Raw genomic sequence first — 20,560 nt, 5'->3', positions numbered from 1 at the left:
AGACATGTTGGAAAATTAATTTCGTAATTTATCAGCTATTTAAGTGTAAAATATTGATCTTAATTGAATCCTACCATCTTTCATTTTAATTTTCAAAAGAAAATGGACACAATTTTCAAACAGAAAATTGTGTTGGAAATTGGAACGCATTTTAACTACGAATGTGTGTCATTCGTAAGCACATTGGAAAATGGAAACTGACAGCTTGTTATGTCATGTAGGGATGAATATACGCTCATGATTATTGATTTTGTAGTGGGTCAAGCCTTTTAGCTCTTTATATTTTGCCTGTTTGATGAAAACAGAAAAGAAAAAGACCGATTAGATTACATAATATAATTTAATATTCTAACCACAACGGAGAGAGACTTTTATTTAATAGTTAACACTATCTTAGTATGAAACAAAATTACACATAGACTGGACTGTAAAATAATTTTCTATTGTAAATTTGCTCGTTGGTAAAACATTTTTGGTTTATTTGTGATTATAGCAAGTTGTCATGACACGAGCGAAGAGTAATATAATGCTTCAGTGAATTACTTTGTCTTCTGTTTCTTCTTGGGGGTGACGGGGACAGCCGCGGGCCGCGAGTACATGCTGTAGAATATGCCGGTCGCCGCGATCACGATGGTGGATATGACGACGATGTATTCCATGCGGTTCCTGTGAAATTGTGAATATGTTGGAATATAATAGTACCAGGAGAAAGTCTAGAGAACTCGCCTGACAATTCAATTTTGTTACAATAAAAAAACAGCAAGTCACGGTCAAATAATGTGAAGAAAATATTTTCTTCAATAAGATGTGAAAATTATCAATTTATTAGAGGTGTCAAGAAATGTTTTGACTCCATTTTGGTCCTCAGCGTAGATACTCACGCGAAGGGTGTTCCGCAGATGGTGTACCAGCGGGCGCCGTCCTTGGGCCTCTTGTGCCCCACGCAGCTGAAGCCGAAGTACCCCTCGTCGTAGTTGTCGGGGCAGAAGTACTGTCGCTTCTCCAGAGTCTGATGAAATTGAAAATCATAATTTCAAGTTTTCTTCCAGCAATATACCTTATGATTTTTTCCAATTTATTTCGACGATGAAGTCATCATCACAGAGAAAAAAAAGAAGTAACAAAATTAAATATGGCCATCATTACTTACCTGTCCGAATGGTGTTACGAGCGATGTAACTTGGTCGCATGGTCCCACAGGCTCGTGGAATCCTGTTGAGATTTCTTTTTCGGGCCAGAAGAAAGTCACCATCAGCAAGTATACGAAGTAATGCGAAATAAGTTGCATTATCAAAAGATAATCGATCCCGGACAGTCTGTAAAAAATCGTGTTTTAAAAAAAACACAAATCGGTAAAATAAAATAATGAAATTGGAGAAAATTTTAATACTCTTCTTTAGGATCATATATCCACTTTTCGAAGCTCCTGGACAGCATGTTTGAGATCTGCAGGGGTGTGGAGAATCTGAGGTGACGAGGTGAACGGTGTCCGCAGCCACCGACTGTACCAAAGCAAGGCTAGAGCGCACCTGCGCGAACTTGTAAAATCTATAATGTGACTGACAGCAGCGTGCGATAGCACTGCCGCGCCGTGAACAAATGTACTGTCGCGTTCAGATTCGCTCCTATCGATGTAAACAAACTTTTTAATTTGGCCATCACATTCATCTCTCCCGGCGACCGACAAAGGGCAAATCTGACAAGTCGTAATACAAACTAACGTGGAGTAGGCTTGGTATGTTTGGTGTTTATTTAAATCAAATGTGATTATGCTTAAATACTTTTAGTTATATTCAATGACAATGTATGAAATGAATCTTTAGTCCGATGCCAAAAATGATGAAAACTTGATTAGGTACCAACATCCATTTAGAATTTCAGGACATCAGTTTTTCATTATTGGTCGCACTATGAATCTGCGCCAATGACTGAAATACATTTAGGTATGAGAACTTAGAAGGTGAAGCTTATTTTGATTTTGACTGTACCTGTAAAATGTACACTCGGAAAGAAAATAAAACTTTCACAGATAAACTTATTTTACGAAAGTTAATGAAATTTAAAAAAACCTACCATGGTCTATCATGAGTTTCGTAATGAGGACAACATTTTCAGTTTTTGAGAATAACATGCAATTAAAATGATATTGAAATTCAAATCTCCAAAATGACCGGCTTGACATTACCTCTCCTTAACCTTCTCCCTGTCACTCGCGAGGCCGTTGATGATGAAGACAGCATAGATGGAGAAGAGCACGAACACCGTGACCTCCGTGTGAATCTTGAGGTGGTCGTGCAGCGGGTGGTAGATCGGCACGAACATGAGCACGCCGCCCGGCATGCCCAGGATTGTCGCGATCAGCAACGATTTCCATTCTGTCTTTGCTCTGAAAATGGCAAGAGAGAAAAACACGTTTACAATAACTCCTTTGATTCCTTCCTTCTTTTCCTTCTGAAGGCCTTCTTTTCCCTTTATTTTCAGCTGCTAAAGGTTCCTAGTTACCTAGGTAGTATTACTATTTCTCTTGTGCTCCTTAGCCCAAAGCGAATGCTTATCCAGCCCTGGTGTAGTAGTAATAAGTAAAAAGTAAAGCAAAGTCGTGCGAAGTTGTGTCTCGCGATCTAGACTTCAAGACGTTCAACGAAGTCCAACGTCACGGCACGATGTCATTAGCGGCAGATGTTGTGGGAGAAATATCAACAAAGTTTCAGGATTAAGGATGAGTTTTTTAAATGTAGAGGTCACATACCCAGCCGACTTCCACTTTTCGACCTTCGGGGCCAACCACCTCCTGGAGGCATCGAACAAGAAGTAGAAACTCGTTGTGAAAGTGGCGTGGAAGTAGTACGAGGTCCAGGGCACCCAGTAGTGGCGGTCGAAGATGTTGGGGTCGGTGTCGTGCCAGGTCCAGTGGACGAACTTCACGGCCGTGATGTCGTAGGGTATGTCGATGAGGACGGTGACCAGCCCCACGGCGAAAGGCTCAGCGTAACGAGGAAGGTTCAATCGCGACACTGAGTACGCCGCATTGTACATGAAAGCTGGGTCTGAAATGAAAAAATAGCAAGTAACGTCGTGAAAACAGTAGCTTTTCATTTATAGAGTAATAATTCTCCCAAAAGTCGCTGAAATAGCCGGACGGATTAACAAGTTGAAGTGGTAAAGGTACGCAGTATTAACGCTCGATAGAGCAGCAAGGATCTGGAGTGAAGGGCCGTACCAGAAAGCCCAGCATAGGACGTCCACCCATAAAGTAGATTGACCTCATAATGGCAGCAGGAAGGCGCTGGATGCAGGCCGCAACCCGCTTAATATGGAAATCATCAATCACGACATCTTATGGCTTAAATGATGAATGCTCGTAAAACGTTCTTAAATCCGTTGGCCCATTTGCCTCCTGTCCCGTAAAAACAGAGTAAAATATACTAATACATCATTTTAGCACACATCACAAGATAAACGGGAAACCAAAGGAAACGAGGATTGTCGCGCGCCACTCTCCCCAACGCTAATTGCAATAATAATGGGACTTCACTCAGCATTAGCGCGTTAACAATAGGAAGGGTGGGGTTTAGAAGATGAGATTCGCGAACACAAATGAAAATAATATTAGACTGTGTGGCGTAACAGTCGAAAATGGTAATTGGGAGAAATGACATAACGGTAATTAATTAATTAGTTTAAAATAAGTGTAGTTAATTATCGAGGTAAGATACTTTGTGGATACTTACACAAGAATACAATGTGAAGCGGCAATCTCCCACCAAGTAACATGACAGGGGTCTGTGAGTGCCAGAAGTTGTCGTACTCTGGCAAAAGGATGTGCCAGAAGTTGTCGGCGTAGAGACCATGCAGCACTGTGCCGAGCCAGAAATATGGCCATCTGCCACCTTTCTTGAAAGCTGTTGGAAAAAACCTTGCGCTATCAAAAAATAAAATATTTAAAACGCTAACACTTGATATGGGTAAGTAAGTATAGGCTACTTGTGTTTCTGCAAAAACAATAAACAATTGAGAGTTAAAATCTCTCAATTTTCTCATTACTCAATGTTGCCCATACTACGAAAATGAAAACTATGGAGTCAGTAGCTACGAATTCACCATGTCGTAGAACGTAGCAGGGATTCCTGTAGCCGTAGGTACTTCGTAGCAGGCGTAGACAGGACGGCGAAGACCTCGACACCTAATCCGTTTGGTTTGGATTATTATAGAATCACGGGTCTCAACGCAACATATTATTTAGGTAAATTGTAGCATGAGTTTTACAAGCACACCACTTCTAATAATATCGTATTGAGACTTGTGATACTTTATTTTAAAACTAGATGAAAACCCNAATATATTAAACACAATTATTTATAATAAGAACCAGCCGAGCTCAAGTGGAACTTGCGCATGAAGGAGTCTATTCCGTTATCAGAAAAAACGGTGCAAAAATCGTCGTGTCTGTTTCTGTAATACCTATGTTGATAACAACTCAACACAGGCTATGCATGTGGTCATTTATTATTATTTGTCGGGTTAAATAAAAAAAAATATTAAGCCGCTTATCGAGTATAATGTTGTCGCATTCCACACATCGACTGCACATTTGCATTTGTTTGCAGTTTCTTACAAATAATTAGGGATATTCCGATACTAATAAATACGAGTAGGTACTCGATACTTTTGATTCGATACCAAGTATTTATTGTATCGAATCAATTTTGCGATACATAATCGGTATCGAAACAAAAATACTTGGTATCGAATCGAATCAGCAAAACAACCGAAAACAGAATGAACATCATACAGAACTGAGAGAGCAAAAACAGTCAGCTAATTAGCTTTAATCGGTTACCGAGTTACCGGTATTCGTCGCGTGGCGGCGTGAGTGACGCGTTGTCTCACGCTGGGCCAGACGAATTCGTCCGACTTCAGCCGAGCCCGAGCCGAAAGCTGATTAAGATGAAAGAGATGTTTTCTTCTCAATTTTGTTTAAATTATTGTCCTTCAACGTTCATTGATAGCACCCTCAAAATAATAAAACAAAATAAAAGTTCCAAAAAGTATCGATATCAGTAAGTATCGATACTTTAGGAGTACTTATTTAAGTAGTATCGAAAAAAGATTTGAGTATTATCGAAATGAGTAGGTATCGATACTTAGGTGGTATCGGAACATCCCTACAAATAATTTGCCATTACAAAAATTGCATGTCACTGGAATTTATATCACTGTGCGAAACTAAATGACACTGACATTTGAACTTCAAATTTATGGTTATGGCTAATATTCTTTTTCTGTGGTTGAATCGGCCAATATCAGGTTTAAAGGAAAAACACATAACAAAGAGTATATCATAAAAATCGCGAAACGCACTGATCTCCATTTACTTATTTATGGATCGATGACAACCCAGCAAAAAGATTTTGGCGCTGATCGCATAGTGAGTGGATGGTGAACTACTAAAGATGGCGACAGCGGTTTGTTTGAATTGTTTGTCAGTGCCATCGGAATATAACGAAATTCTCCATTATCCGAATTTTGCGGATATATGTTGTCGACTCAAAATCGATATTTTTTTATGCTTTGTTATTCATATAAGGTTTCGATCCAGTCTACCGTACCCCTTGACGAAATTATTAATATAGATGGGACGCAAATGCTTTTAAATCTTACACTATTGACTCTTCCATCGATGGTGAGAACATCAGGCCTCCCCAAGGCTGCCTAACGTGTAGTGCAGTCTTTCCCAAAGTGGGCGATAACGCCCTCTTGTGGGCGCTGCAGGCTTAAAGGGGGGCGGTAAAAGACCCAGAAAAAAAATCGGGAAGTTGTGTAGAGGCTTGGGAGGCGTCCTCTACTAGGAGGACTCTTAGACATCGACTGAGCTCGACTCTTGACTACAAAAATGGGGTGCGCTAAAAATAATTTATTCTCAAACTGGGCAGTAGACTAAATAAGTTTGGGAACCACTGGTGTAGTGTGTAGGTCGAAACCTCCACTCGTCTCAGAGAGAGCGTCTTCAGTGGAGACTAGTCAAATGACCAGATGATGAACATACCGTGCACCAGGGTGATGAATCCAGCCAGCATGAACACCGTCTGTGAGATCAGGTAGGTGGGCTGCGCGGCCCACAGCTGTCTCACATCGTTGAAGCGGACGAACCACTGCCACCACTGTGCATGAAGAATGATTCATGGGTATTTCTCATCGCCACAGTTCTCATCGTCACCTTCGTGGCAAATTTTATTTCTAACTTATTTCAACTTTTTGTAAACAAAAATTGTAGCGCTTGATGTGAAGAGTGTATTCTCAGTAAATCAGTCAAATAGTGAGTCTCGTTTGGAAGATTTAACGTTTTGAATTTTTTGATGCCACGAAAGTGATTCTGTACTTCACAGCAATATTTTTTTCAAACTTTACTACTGTAAATGACTCTTAAGTGTTTATAAAACATATATTTTGTCTAATTTTCATAGATAAATAGCAATAACATAATATAAATAAGTACCTAGTTACTTAAATACAAGATAAAATTTTACCGATAACGTCACCTACTAAATTACAAGATTCTATGCAATTGGTTTTAAGGGAGATACTGGTGGCATTCTGAAATGCTAAAGAAGCAAAAAAAGGATTATCAGTACCTCAATAAAAAGAACTCTAACTGATTATTAGTCTCTCAACAAAAATATATTTTTTATTGAGGCCAGAGGGCCCCGTATTTTTATTGTACAACTTTTAACTCAAAATTCAGATTAAATTTATCTTACAAACAGATACACAGTCACATATACAGACATACATACAGTCATACAGATGATACAGACAGACAGACAACAAAAATACGAGGCCCTTTTTTTATTGATGTACTGAACTCTACTTACCACGTATAAATGTATTAGTTATTAAAATATTGTAAAAACATAAACACCAGTCACTATATTTTAAAATAAACCAAAGCAAGAAATCACTTTCGTGGCCTAAAATCACCTTCGTGTATAAAACACCACGAAGGTGATGCCACGAAGGTGACGAAAATTTTAGTTTTTTACATTGAGTTATAATGTACTACGTACTAGAGAAGACATGNTTTTAACGTTAACAATCCAGACACGCTTCTCGATTCTGCGATACGATTGGTCGTTCAACAGCGTACGTCAGCTGTTTTGACCAATCGTATCGCAGAATCGAGAAGCGTGTCTGGATTGTTGACGTTAAAAGTTACCGTAATCGGGGCTCAGGCTGTCAATTAGTAGGCTCAAAAATTTGACAGAGAGGGTTCTCTATTTCCTATGTATTACTTTTCTCTATGGCGACTGACGTTAACCGAATAGAACGCTGTGATTGGTTGCTGGTGTTTGGTTTAACGGCAATCAGTGGGTCTAGACAAAGTGCAAATTATAATCGAAAAGTGGTCGAAAAGCCCCTTTTTTGTATGGAGTTTTGACGGATTCGATTTTCGATTCGATCAAAAAGTGCGTTTTGTCTAGGGGGGCTTGTATTATTACTCAAAATTTTAGGTACCTAAAATCGTGTGACCAACGTATTTCGCTTTCTCAATAAGATATTTTTTTGACTGTTGGGTGGAAAGTATATTTAATTACGATGTAAATTTAGTATAATAATATGTTACACACAAATTGAATGAAAATTGTGAATGCAGTAACCAAATGTTTCATTGCAACCGAAGGTGTGACACGATGAGAACGCGAAAAATGACCCCATTTTTTATCGTTTCATGTGATGTTTTCGCGTTATTTTTGCTTCTATTACGATAAAATTTATTTTGTATGTAGCTAAATAGATATTTTATCATCTGATTTCAAAGTTATTGTTCTAACTTATACCGTTTATGAACTATTATTGTGTGACCATCAAAGTGTGTAAATGAGAAGTACCCTCGAATTTTAAATTTTTAGCATTCGAATTGTTTCCTAATGAAAGGATAACGGCGGTGACGATGGAATTTATGACTTGAATTGATTTGAATTTCGCATTTGATTTAAAGGTAAATAGGTAATGTTGACCTAAAATGGCTAAACTAGTTAATTTAAATGCGAAGTAAATATTTATTATTATTTGTTTAGCGTTAAGAGTCACAACTCAAACTACGAGTAAATTACCTGAATAATTTCAAAGATTCCAATTGTGGTAGACCGCGATTTACTTAGCGGGGCTGATTCCTCTTGATTCATAATATTAACACTAACTATCTAGTTGTTCTGCGTTTTAACATGGCACAAAATAATACACAGAATCAATAGACTTAGCAACAGAACGATATTTTTATAAATCACAAGAATACCAAGTCCAACAATCATTAATTCGCTTAAGCAGATTAAAATAGAATCAATTCGCTGTAGATAAACAGCAAAATGTTTCTTCATTTAATTTTAAAGTTTAAAAGATAAGATAACTAACCGTTATCGAGTCTGTCGCCATGACGAGTGTTGCGCGCGCGCCCGCCGCTTTGCAAATGGGTTGCAATTGGCCGAGTCCCGCTTGCTGGCTCCACCAACGTAGTGATGTTTCGGTAATGGTATTGATATCGACATTATTGTTTGTTACCAAGCATTGATTTTATAAGTAGAATATTGAATTGCTGTAAGTATTGTGTTTTTAAAACATAGTTTTGGGACTTTTTAAGATTTAGAAAATTTCGTCTTGGCAAACATTTTAAATGAAAATGTTTTTGTCATATTTAAGTACTACATAAACCACTGTTATGTGAAAGTAGTCAGATGGAATAGCCTTAGATAAGACTGGTGCCCTGCTTTTTAAATTTAATGTCAAAGAAGTGACCCCTATGAAAACAAAATTCCTGTTATGTGTTGTCACTTAAAAATTAGGGATTGATGGTGAAAACGGGCTTACTAAGAGTAGGCGCACACGGTTGATTTTTAGTTGGTCGATAGTTGTGCCCGATTTTAATTTGTATGAAGAATCGGCCAAGTCGAATCGGCGTAGTGTGCGCACTCCCATAGTTACATGCCCATACTCTTCAACTGCCCGACTAAACTATCGGCCGACGAAAATCGACGGTGTGCGCCTACTCTAAGTATTTGAAATATTTCGAATTTGAATTGACATTGTCAGGTAAATGTTTTCCCCAAAAAGCCTACTATCGATAAATGTACACGTAGCAATTAATAGGTCAGCACTACCTACTTCAGTGTAATTTGTCATTTATTTACGTCTGAAGGACGCAACAAGGACTAAAAATAAGTGGAGTAGAAGTTCCCCAGGAATCTTACCCAAACTGTCATCGCTCTGGGTTTTCGAAAAAAAAGTCAAGGTTAAATTGATTTTCATCAGAGGGATATATAGAAATCACCTACCTACTGACCTACTTAATAATAATATGATTGTTTACTTTTTAAGTTATAAAATAGTAGGTATGAAAAGGCCACCAAATTAAAATGTTACAAAATTATTTTAAAAATAAGAATAAAAATTGGCCAAGTGCATGTCGTGGCACGCGCAGTGTAGGGTTCCGTAGTTATCCGTCGATAACACAATATTTCTAACTAAAGTAACTTTTAATATTTTCTTCTAAGGAATTTTTATTAGTTAAGAAATTTTATAATGCATGAGTTAAATCACTATTAACTATCTTAACCGTTATAGTTTTCCTTGAAAGTTCATAAAAAGAAAGAAAGAAAAAAGCACTATTATTATGAATTTTCCGAGATTTTTCAAGCCAACAGTTTAGTTTTTAGAGGGGGGGGAGACATCTCTCTAGTGCCAATAGTTTCCAAGCAAAACCTCGGACAGACAGACAGACAAACAGACATATCGAGACTATAAGGGTTCCTTGTCAGGACTACGACACCCTAAAAAGAAAATTTTGCTGGAAACTATACTTTTTTGTATATTAATTACTTACTTATCTTTACTTAAAAATTATGATTTTTTTTATCTAACCATCCTCAAATTAAAAGTGATAATTATAATTACACACTCTTAATGAGTAAAGAGGTATTATTTTTACATATCAAGGTGTAGATAAGTTTGATAAGATAATAAAACAGTAAAATTGTATTAATTAGGTAGGTACCATTTTTTGTTAGTTAAAAGGAGGTTTTTAACTTGGTTTATTTTACACCTTCCTTAAATCTCTAAAATTAATCTGGAAGAAGAGGAATTAAATATTTCAGTTGAGGCTGCGTACCGTAACACTGCGTAACAAATGAGATACTATTCAATTAAACTCCGATTTAAATTTTATTTTGTACTTAAGTCGAAATTTCGAACTACAGTAGGTTTTATTATTTAATAGACCAGTCAATAAAGCATTATAGATGGAAATCCATGGAACACAATTTTTGACTTCGGGACTTTATTTAGACTAGTTAGGAGGTGAACATAGCAAAAGTCCCCGCCCTTAGCCCTTGAGCCGGCCCTTGTAGCAAATTGAATAAGCTTTTTTTGGTTCATAGTAGCCATGTCACTAGGACGCATAGTTTCCGAGAATTATGCGAAAAACCGAAAAGTGGTACCTTTAAACCCCCCTCTCCCCGCCGGCTCAAGGGCTAAGGGCGGGGACTTTTGCTATGTTCACCTCCTAACTAGTCTAAATAAAGTCCCGAGGTCAGAAATTGTGTTCTAGGGATTTCTCTCCACACCGTTGTTAAAGCATTCATTGACTGGACTATAAAGGGAAATGTTTCTATGTAATATACTTACCCAAAAGGTGAAACTGTACCTGTTCAAGAAGAAGCCTTAGGACAAAAAAAAAACGTAGCTGTAATTTAAAAATGTTATATTTTACAAAGTTTAACAAAATTTCGAGCATGTAAGTAAAAATAAAATAAATTAACAACAAAAGATACACTCTACAAATTCTTCTTGTATTCTTCTTTCGGAAATTGAAAACGATGTAAAACTAATTTAATGATGATTTTACTTCGTTTTCAACTTCTTCTGAGGCGCGGCGGGCGAGGTCTGCGCGTACATGGCGAAGAAGACTCCGGCGGCGACCACGAGGATTGAGCTCAGGAGGGTTATGTACTCGGGACGGTTTCTGAAACAAAACACACAAATTAAGTAACATTAGGTATGCGTATTTATAAAACGAAACTCATAATGAACTCGATATAGGGATGGGGTTTAAAGTCCGTTCTTTTTCAAGCAAGAAGCTTTGTTTTAAGTCTAAAAATAAAAATAGAAAAACAATCACTAGTTGACCCCAAGATGGTGGTGTTTGCTTTGAATTAAGATAACTAAAATAAAATAAAATGGTAGGTAAATAGAATAAGTAGAATAAGAATTTCAGCGTTCTTTCTATAAACCTGAAAGTATTTTCAGATTTTTCAGTTCCAAATATTACTTCATTTACAGTTTCAATCTACTAGACATTTCTTATCAAAACTGGTTGATTTTTATTAACCACTAGTGACCTTGGAACACCGTGCAAATTGTGTAACAGTGGTAGGTAGGTACATACTTAAGTTACGCATATATAGGTACGCGATAGTAGACACCCGTGGAAATTCCATACATTGCGTGAACTAAAACCACGTTGCAACAAAAGTTATTTCGTTGTGGATAAAAAAATCTAGTTTCAGTCGCTCAGTCTTAATAAGTCAATGGTGACCGGTCATTATGGAAATAATTGGGGAAAGCTTATGTTCAGCAGATGATGGTGAGATGGATGATGATGGCCGATGGGCCTTAAAGCCCCGTTGTCTAGTTTCTCGGCAGTTACTTAAGCCCGGTTTCTAAATTGAGATTTTCAGCTTGAGCGTGCTCATCCTCTACTCAAAGATGAATTTACAAGCCATATTGATTAGAAAACTGGGCCTTAAAGTCTTGATTCGTTTCGTTTCAGCCGAATGACATCCTCTGCTGAACAAAGGCCTCCCCAAGGATATCCACAAAGACCGGCCCTGCGCCGCCCGCATCCAGGCACCTCCCACGAACTTTACCAGATCGTCGATCTACTTAGAAGGAGGCCTGCCCACACTACGTCTTCCGGCTCGTGGTCGCCACTCGATAACTTTTCTGCCCCAGCTCTGTGAGCTATATGCCCCGCCAACTGCCACTTGATTAACGATTCTTGATTAGGTAGTGTACATACTCGAAAGGTTTCCCGCACACGACGTACCACGAGGCACCGAACTGAGGCTTCTGCCCTCCCACGCAGCTGAAGTCGAAATAGCCCTCGTCGAAACTCTCGGCGCAGAAAAACTTGCGCTTGACCATCTGGAACGTATTGTTCATACAATATTTTTACTAATTTATTTTTTATACTGACCATGGCACCTGAAGCTAAGCAGTCCATAAACGTATTAAGCAGGTGTCATTTTATTAAGAAAACTACGTCATTGATGTTTTTATTCTTCTTCTAATAAGAATAGAACAGACCTCAGTAATTGGGTCCATTACTAATTCAAAAAAGTCCAGAACTATTATTAAATTAATGATTATATTTTTTAATACGCAACATAAACGCTTGTGCACTTCTTAGCTCTTGCTTACAAAGTAGCAGTTTTATCGATAGTCAATTTATAAATTACCTGTCCAAAAGGTGTTTTGACCACTGCAACTTCATTGCAAGGTCCCACCGGCTCGTGAAGTCCCAGAGACCACTCCCTCTCAGGGTTGAAGAACACAACGAAAACCCAGTAGATGACGAAGTGAACTGCCAGTTGAAGGTTCAATACGTAGTCAATAGTGGTCAATCTGTAAAAGTAGATGATTAATTAGACGTTTCGAATACAGCTAGACTTCATCTTACAACGAAGTGGCAACGACGTCGCACGACAAATTATAGGTCATCATCATCATCATCTCAGCCATAGGACGTCCACTGCTGAACATAGGCCTCCCCCAATGCTTTCCATGTTACCCGGTTGGTAGCGGCCTGCGTCCAGCGCTTTCCTGCTACCCTTATGATGTCGTCGGTAACCCGCTCGACATAGCACGACATAAGTAACCCGCTGGAATTTTAGAAATCTTCTCAAGAAGGAGGGTATTTTAATTTTCCCTGCACGGCAAGTAAAATAAGACATGAACCAATAACTAAAAACTGTTTTACCTATTTGACTTTTGTTTGTATGGCATTGTGTTAATGTTTGCTCAGCTGGATTTAGATTTAAGGTTAGTTACTACGCCGACTAAACTAAGTAAACAATTTTAGTTTTAATTTGTGCCCGTCGCACACTCTTTTGTTTCTTAGATCTACAGCATTACCAACTTATTATTATTCTATGGCATTACACTTACCTACATTAGTGCCTATAGTGGATAAGTTAATATAACTGGGTAGGTATCGAATGTGCTACATTGATACAACATTGTTCGGCGATGTAGGTAAGTGCTTACACACACATCGAAAGAATTAAGGAGAGGAAGAATATAACTAACGGGACTATTCCCACCTCTCGTTCCCACCGCTGCAACTCCTGTGTAGCCAGGATCTACAGGAGCTGAGCTTGACCGCCATAAAAACTCAACCAATGAAGGTCAAGTTTGTCCCGGGAAAAGTTAAACTGTCATTGGAGATTGGATCCGCAACGAAATTAATCAGAAGAACATTCGACTTCGAAGAATATAGCAAGGGAATCTCTTTCTGTTTGATACTGACCTCTCTTTGACCTTTTCTCTCTCGCTCAAAAGGCCGTTGATGACAAAGACAGCGAAGACCGAGAGGAGCACGAAGACTGCGACCTCCGCGTGAATGTTGTAGACGTAGCGCAGAGGCTGGAGGAGGGCCACGTAGGGCAGCAGGCCTCCTGGCATGCCCAGAAGCACTGACAGCAACAGAGCCTTCCATTCCGCCTTTTTGCTATAAATAAGAGTTACTTATTTAGTCGTGTACCTACAATATGAGCCTACTTAGAAGATAGGTAATTTGTGTTTGCCAGCAGGAGGTTATTTGCAAACGGTTGAACTTAAAATCGGTTCGAAATCAGTATAAAATAAACTTTCTTCTACCATTATTACTTTTACATTACATTAAGAAGTTTATGCGATGCGTGTCCTATTAATTACTCGCACACTTTTCCGTTTAAAAAACGTTGAAAATTAATTTATTACATTTAATACTTTACTGTAGCTTAGAATATGGTGATTTTTCTAATTGAAAACATTTGCAACTGACTTAAACTTTCAAGATTAACCGCGCAAATAACCGCTCCCGTGAGTTTTGAAATAAAATCGCAATTCCACAAACGCCGCGGGCGCGGGTGAAAATCGCGCCGTGAGTTCTTAGAATGAACATACCCCGCGGACTCCCACTGCGCGGCCTTCGGTGCCAGCCACCTCCTGGTAGCACCGAAGAGGAAGAAGAAGCTGGCCGTGAATGTAGCGTAGAAGAAGTACGAGGTCCAGGGCACCCAGTAGTGGCGGTCGAAGATGCTGGGGTCGGTGTCGTGCCAGGTCCGGTGGACGAACTTCACCGCCACGAGGTCGTACGGCAGGTTGATGAGCACGGTCACCAGGCCCACGGCGAACGACTCCGCGTACCGAGGCAATCTCAATTTCGATACAGCGTAAGCAGCATTATACAGGAATGCGGGGTCTGAAATTGTTTTTATGCTCTTGAGTCGGTATTAAAACTATCATGGTGCGGCCAAACTGGTTTCATCATCATCATCATCATGATTTCAGCCACAGGACGTCCACTGCTGAATATAGGCCTCCCCCAATGACTTCCACATCGCACGGTTGATAGTAGCCTGCATACAGCGCCTTCCTGTTACCTTTATCAGGTCGTTGGTCCAGCTTGTGGGAGTTGTGGGTGGACGTCTCACGCTGCATTTTCCGGTACGTTGGTCTCCACTCCAAACTGGTTTACTAACAATTACTTAATTAACGTTTTACGAGCGATAGTAATACTTACATACAAATATGCTGTGGAGTGGGTGTCTTGATCCAAAGAACATGACAGGAGTTTGTGAGTGCCATAAGTTATCACTTTCAGGCGATATTGCGCGCCAGAAGTTGTCCGTGTATAGGCCGTGTAAAACCGTGCCCAGCCAGAAGTACGGCCATCTGCCCCCTTTCTTGACAGCTGTTGGACAAACGTACAAAATTCTTATATAGGTACTCGTATAAGATAGTTTTCCATACTGATATAATCTATACAAATTCCTACATAAGTCTTTCACTAATTTTCTTAGTTAAGTATTGAACAGCATTGGCGAACCTTACTTATTTGATTTTTTCCAATTCTTAGGTGGACCTATCATCCACGCGCTTAGTAAGTACTTAGGCAAACGTCCGTAGCAGGATCCACGGTAACCGTAGCAAGAGCTAAGTACGTGCTACGATAGGATACATGCAGTACTTATGATTGAGAAGGACTGTTGTTACTTATACTCATAGGACGAACATCAGTGGCGGCGTAGCATGGGTTGGCACCCGGGGCGAACACCCCCCCCCCCCTATTCACAAAAAAGTAATCGTTCTAATTGGTTTGTAATCGGCGGAGATATTGCGTATAAATATGTTCATCCCCAATTTTCCATCCTTGGGGGTTGTTTTTTTTATTATTAAATTTAAATGGGACCACCCTTGAGGTATTACCTATACGCTGAAAAAAGATTTGTTCAAATCGGTTCATAATTGGCGGAGTTATCGCGTAACAAATATAGAAAAAAAAAACATACGGGTCGAATTGAGAACCTCCTCCTTTTTTTGAAGTCGGTTGAAAATGATGATATTTAAATTAAAATACCTAAATATTTTGTTAGTGATGGATATTTTTCAAGACATACCGTGCAGGAGAGTTATTAGCCCAGCGAACACGAACACCGCCTGGGAAATCAAATACGTGGGCTGAGCTGTCCACAGCTGCTTCACATCATTCACATGGACTAGCCACTGCCACCACTGTGAAAGATAATAATATAAGGACACTTGAATACACCACTTGTTCGAAAATGGCCGGCTTAAGTATTAAGTACCTAGTCGATTAATCAATCAATATTATCATCAATATGTTATGCACCCTAACATTTATTAATTTGGTAACTCTTCTGTAATTAAATAGTAGACTAGAATCTGATTAGGTATATAGAAATTGATGATTACTTAATTCAAGCTCAAAAGTAAATTAAAACGTTCATAAAGTATTCGAACTAGGGTATTAACTTAAAATTTCTATTTCGCAGAGCATTTATTACCTAGGCACCTACTTACTTGATATGTCTGAAAGATCAGTCTGAATTCGCATAGCAGAATAAAAAAAATCACGTAAGTATGCCTAAACTGTTTGAAATAAAATCTGTAAAGTTAGCTAACTGACCGTGATCGTGTTGGTCGCTGCCGCCATCTCGTGTGCTGCGCCTGCGCGTCTAAGGGAGAATGGATTTTAAATGAACCGCATCTTAGACGGCCGCGGGTGCGGAGTGTGAGGTTACAAGATATCGATATCGAAGTTAGTTTAAAGGCAAAAAACCAAAGGTCTACGTGGCTACGTAGTCGAATCAATCAGGCATGAAGAAATCGATAGGAGGTTCAATTCAAGTAACCGATCATAGCCAGCAGAATTGCCAAACTTAAAGTGGCAGTGGGAACGGCAGATTTCAAGTAGATCAAGGCTGAAAAGTTTGTGAGTGGCGACCACGGACCTAACCACGGACCGGGAAATGAACGGAGTGGGATAGCTTTCCCTCTAGGTGGCCCGATGATCTGATGACTGAAGGTCGTTGAGCGGAACACCTAGTTGTAGAAATCATTGGGAGAAGCCTTTGTAAAATATGTTTATTCATTAACTAAATAAGATTTTTAAATATAAGTAGGTACCTACTTAGAGTAGGTAACCTTCTAGAATAGAAAAATTATTCACACCATTATCAAGTAATACTATAGGTAGTGAAATAGAATAGGTACTGGTAAAATGTTATTACCTATTCAAATGAATTTTCTTATATCGATAAGTTAACATCTCTATCGATTTTCTTAGGTTGCGACGTGTCCCCACGCCGGTGCCAACGCAAACGCCACACGACAATAGCCGGCAGAACACCTGTATATCATGTGCGATTGGTAAACATACTAATGACTGTTTTATTATCTAGCTACATTAAAAATATTAGGCTGACGAAAAGTCATTTCTGTTTTACTAGTTTAGCCTAGTCAGTATATAGTGTAAAAACCATTTGCAGCTTCAAAAAACTTTTACGCGCCACGCATCTCGTGAAAAGCAGCAAATTAAAGGGACTGAGTTACAAGGTCGTGCTTAAAGCTTGAGATGAGATTGCAAGCATTGATTAAGAACGATCCTGAGAAGGATTTTATCAATCTTCACCCCAAACAGGGGGTAAAACGAGATACACGCGTACAAAGTCGCGGGCGGCCACTAAGTAGTTACTTACTTACTTATAAATATGTTTTACTTAGCAATTTTGCGCTCACATACTTAAGTATGTACCTCTCCTTCCATTTGGTCTTTGGGGTTAGAACCCATATTATTATCCTGTAGGGCAGGGGTTCCCTAACATAGTTGAGACGCGCCCCCTTTCGACCTGTTAAGATTATTATATTGGTCTTATCGAGCTTCGAGCAGTCTGGAATGCATTCTCTCAGCGGTCGCAGGTTTTTATACTTTAAAGGTCTTTGCGCCTCCCCTGGGGAGCGCGCCCCCCACTTTGGGAACCTCAGATCATAGAAAGAGTTGGGAACCAATGCTGTAGGTAGGGTATTGCAATGTCAACAATGCACTGGCCCATTAATACAAGCTGATTTTTGTACAATTATTTATAGCGAGATGGTCCAACCATCGATTGAGATCCAAAGCCGTAAAACTAAAAATAAATAAAAAAGTCATAACACCTTAACTGTCATTTGTGACCACAGATGAGATTTGTGACAGTACTAGTACTACTACAGTAGCTCCAGAATTTATAGGTTAGATCACAGATATGGATTAGAGGGTTAGATCCTGAAATCTATATTTTTGTTTTCATTTTAGTGTGCGATTTATCTGCTTAATGAAATATTCAAATAATAAATAATCAAGCTGTGTTTAACTTTACAGTCATTACAGAAAAACCGGTCTATAACGTGGATAACGGAAAATGTCTTCGATACTCAGGACTTTACACAAACTATCTCGCATTAGTTTTATTTCGAATAACAAGAATCTAGTCGTAAATCCAATAAGAACAAACGCTAACATAGCAAACACTTTAAAATCGCAAAAATCTAAGAACAAGAAAGAATCGGTGGAAGTTTTTAAATGGATTTTGTTGGTGGGTGGAATTTTGTGGTATAGTCATTTTTGTCATTAGCAATCCAGTTTTAATTCTAATGATATTTCAGATGATTCCAGTTACATCATTCGGATTGGGATGTTGGCAAGTTTATCGCTTACAGTGGAAGGTAGAATTAATAGACCGCTTACAAGCAAAATCCAATGCCGCTCCCGTTGATTTACCAAACAAGTATGTTTTTGACTGTTTTGCAACATTAAAAATAGTATTTTAATATTAATAACATATTTTTACTAACATACAGATTTTTATTTTTTAGCTTTGAAGAACTAGAAAACATGGAGTATCTGCCTGTAAAAGTTCGGGGCAAATTCCTACATGACAAAGAAATAGCCATTGGTCCTAGATCTCTTATAGAAAATGAATCTGCGCTAAGTAGAGTGGGGTCTCTCGTTTCTGATCCTAAGAAAAATCAGGGCTGGCTGATTGTTACACCTTTTGAAGTGGCAGATTCTGGGTTAGTATAACATCCTTCTTAGTAGCCTGTCTTTTAAATGTGGTGAATGATATCCACCTTGTATTTTAGGAAAGTGATTTTAGTAAACCGAGGATGGGTTCCACAGCAAATGCGACCAAAGGAGAAAAGGGAAGCATCCATGGTGACAAAAGAAGTTGAACTTACTGGTGTTGTGAGGTTAACTGAAAAACGAGCACCGTTTATGCCTAAAAATAATCCAGAAAAAGGCTCTTGGTTTTGCAGGTATGCTATGCTGAAAAATGTTTAAAATACAGTGTGAGTCACGTTAAAGTGTACATGTGAAAATAGATTAAACTAGACCTATTTTTATCGACAAAAAAGAGTCAAAAAATTTTGGAGATTTTTTTCATTGCAAACGTTGTGATAGGGATACAGACATGCGATTTCTGGTTTTACGAAGGTAATACGATAGAGAATAATACAAAGTAATAAAAACCACCAGTTATAGGGGCATTTTTTGGAGAAATTTATCAAATTACCAAATAAACACGAATTTAAAAGCAGATTTTTTTCAGTCTCATATTTTATTATTTGTTGGCATTTTTTGTGTATTTTATGTATTTTTTTAGTATCGCCTGTTATTTAGCATTAATACTGTTTTTATTTTATCAGGATATACCGCTTAGTTTGAAAGTTATTACGTTTTCTTTACAATAAGTAATTGGAAGAAAAAAAATTCTATAAAAAATTTATAAAAAATCTAAAAAAAATTTTGACCTCTTTTTTGTCGATAAAAATAGGTCTAGTTTCACCTAATTTCATAATATGTACACTTTAACGTGACTCACACTGTATATGAAACAGATTTTATGGGAAATCCAATGACAACTTCTTCACTTCTTTAACCAAACGGCAAAACTGCAGCAAATTAATTAGGTTGTCATAACATAGACTGCCAATAAAATTAATTATAATGTCTGATTGCATTTTAAAATGTATTTTTACTTATCATCTTTTCATTATTTATTAATGTGTTTTTGCAGAGATTTAGAACAAATGAGTGAGCATATAGGCTGCGAACCTGTATGGTTGGATGTGAGAGGTATTCCTGACCCTCCTGAAGGCTGGCCCATACCGAATCAGACACGAATCACTTTGAGGAACGAACATTTCTCATACCTTGTCACATGGTATTCCTTATCGGCATTTACAGCAGTTATGTGGCATCGATTTTTCATTAGGAAACTGCCATTGCTATAATTACTAATTCCTATTATGAATGTACAGATGTATTTATTAACAAAATGTTTTGTAGATTATTATTTTTAAGATAGTTTAATTACGAAATAGAAAATATTTAAGCAATAAGCCAAAAGTTGTTTTCATTTAGATAAAGCTTGTTCAAGCTGGTGCGAGGAGATAAATGTGATGTTCATCATACTAACTACTAATAAAACTCTTTTGCTTAATTCTCCTTGCCCCATCTCCCACAACCATTTTTCGTACGCGTGGATCCCGTTTTATTACCCCCTTCATCTATCTTACGCGGTTTAGATTTTTTCATACAAATGTTTTTTCCCGCTAACTCTAAATTTCCAATATCCTGTTAAGTTGTAACTAAGCTTTAAGTTTACTAAGGTACCTGCATGCCAAATTTTAAGCGTCTAACTTAAGCGGTTTAGATTTTTCATACAAAAGGATTTTCTCGCTAATTCCCGTTCCCGTGTGATACTCCTAAGTATACTATAACCTGCCCAGGAGTATGAAAAATAATTGTACCAAGTTTCGTTAAAATCCGTCGTGTAGTTTTTGTTTCTATAAGGAACATGCATACAAAAATTTTACTGATTGCATTTTTGACATCAGTATCGATCACTAATTAATCACCCCCTGATAGTTATTTTGAAAATATATTTCATGTACAGAATTGACC

General features: G+C 38.2%; 3 protein-coding genes across 3 annotated transcripts; 1 reads left to right on the top strand and 2 right to left on the bottom strand.

Moving 5' to 3' along the window:
* Window positions 1-457: 457 nt before the first annotated feature.
* Window positions 458-8,491, bottom strand: LOC114354290 (uncharacterized). The gene is made up of 8 exons (XM_028306592.1): window positions 8,410-8,491; window positions 6,047-6,161; window positions 3,732-3,902; window positions 2,750-3,047; window positions 2,186-2,386; window positions 1,151-1,316; window positions 882-1,009; window positions 458-666 (listed from the first exon to the last, which is right to left on the bottom strand). The coding sequence occupies exons 1-8, from the start codon at window positions 8,428-8,430 to the stop codon at window positions 540-542; spliced, it is 1,227 nt and encodes a 408-aa protein (XP_028162393.1). The 5' UTR covers window positions 8,431-8,491; the 3' UTR covers window positions 458-539.
* Window positions 8,492-10,766: 2,275 nt separating this feature from the next.
* On the bottom strand, window positions 10,767-16,328 carry LOC114354273 (uncharacterized). Its single transcript, XM_028306569.1, has 8 exons — window positions 16,241-16,328; window positions 15,711-15,825; window positions 14,834-15,004; window positions 14,215-14,512; window positions 13,577-13,777; window positions 12,507-12,672; window positions 12,068-12,192; window positions 10,767-11,011 (listed from the first exon to the last, which is right to left on the bottom strand). Exons 1-8 carry the CDS (start codon window positions 16,265-16,267, stop codon window positions 10,891-10,893), a joined length of 1,224 nt encoding a protein of 407 aa, XP_028162370.1. The 5' UTR covers window positions 16,268-16,328; the 3' UTR covers window positions 10,767-10,890.
* Window positions 16,329-17,800: 1,472 nt separating this feature from the next.
* Surf1 (surfeit locus protein 1) lies at window positions 17,801-19,998 on the top strand. Its single transcript, XM_028306558.1, has 6 exons — window positions 17,801-17,844; window positions 17,975-18,188; window positions 18,259-18,380; window positions 18,469-18,666; window positions 18,736-18,909; window positions 19,671-19,998. Exons 2-6 carry the CDS (start codon window positions 18,015-18,017, stop codon window positions 19,885-19,887), a joined length of 885 nt encoding a protein of 294 aa, XP_028162359.1. The 5' UTR covers window positions 17,801-17,844; window positions 17,975-18,014; the 3' UTR covers window positions 19,888-19,998.
* Window positions 19,999-20,560: the final 562 nt, after the last annotated feature.

Source organism: Ostrinia furnacalis, unplaced genomic scaffold (genome assembly GCF_004193835.3).
Source record: "Ostrinia furnacalis isolate ACB-3 unplaced genomic scaffold, ASM419383v2 OfSCF0188, whole genome shotgun sequence".
NCBI lineage: Eukaryota > Metazoa > Arthropoda > Insecta > Lepidoptera > Crambidae > Ostrinia > Ostrinia furnacalis.
Note: the sequence above shows the minus strand (reverse complement) of the source record. Positions and strands in the feature narration are given on the sequence as shown.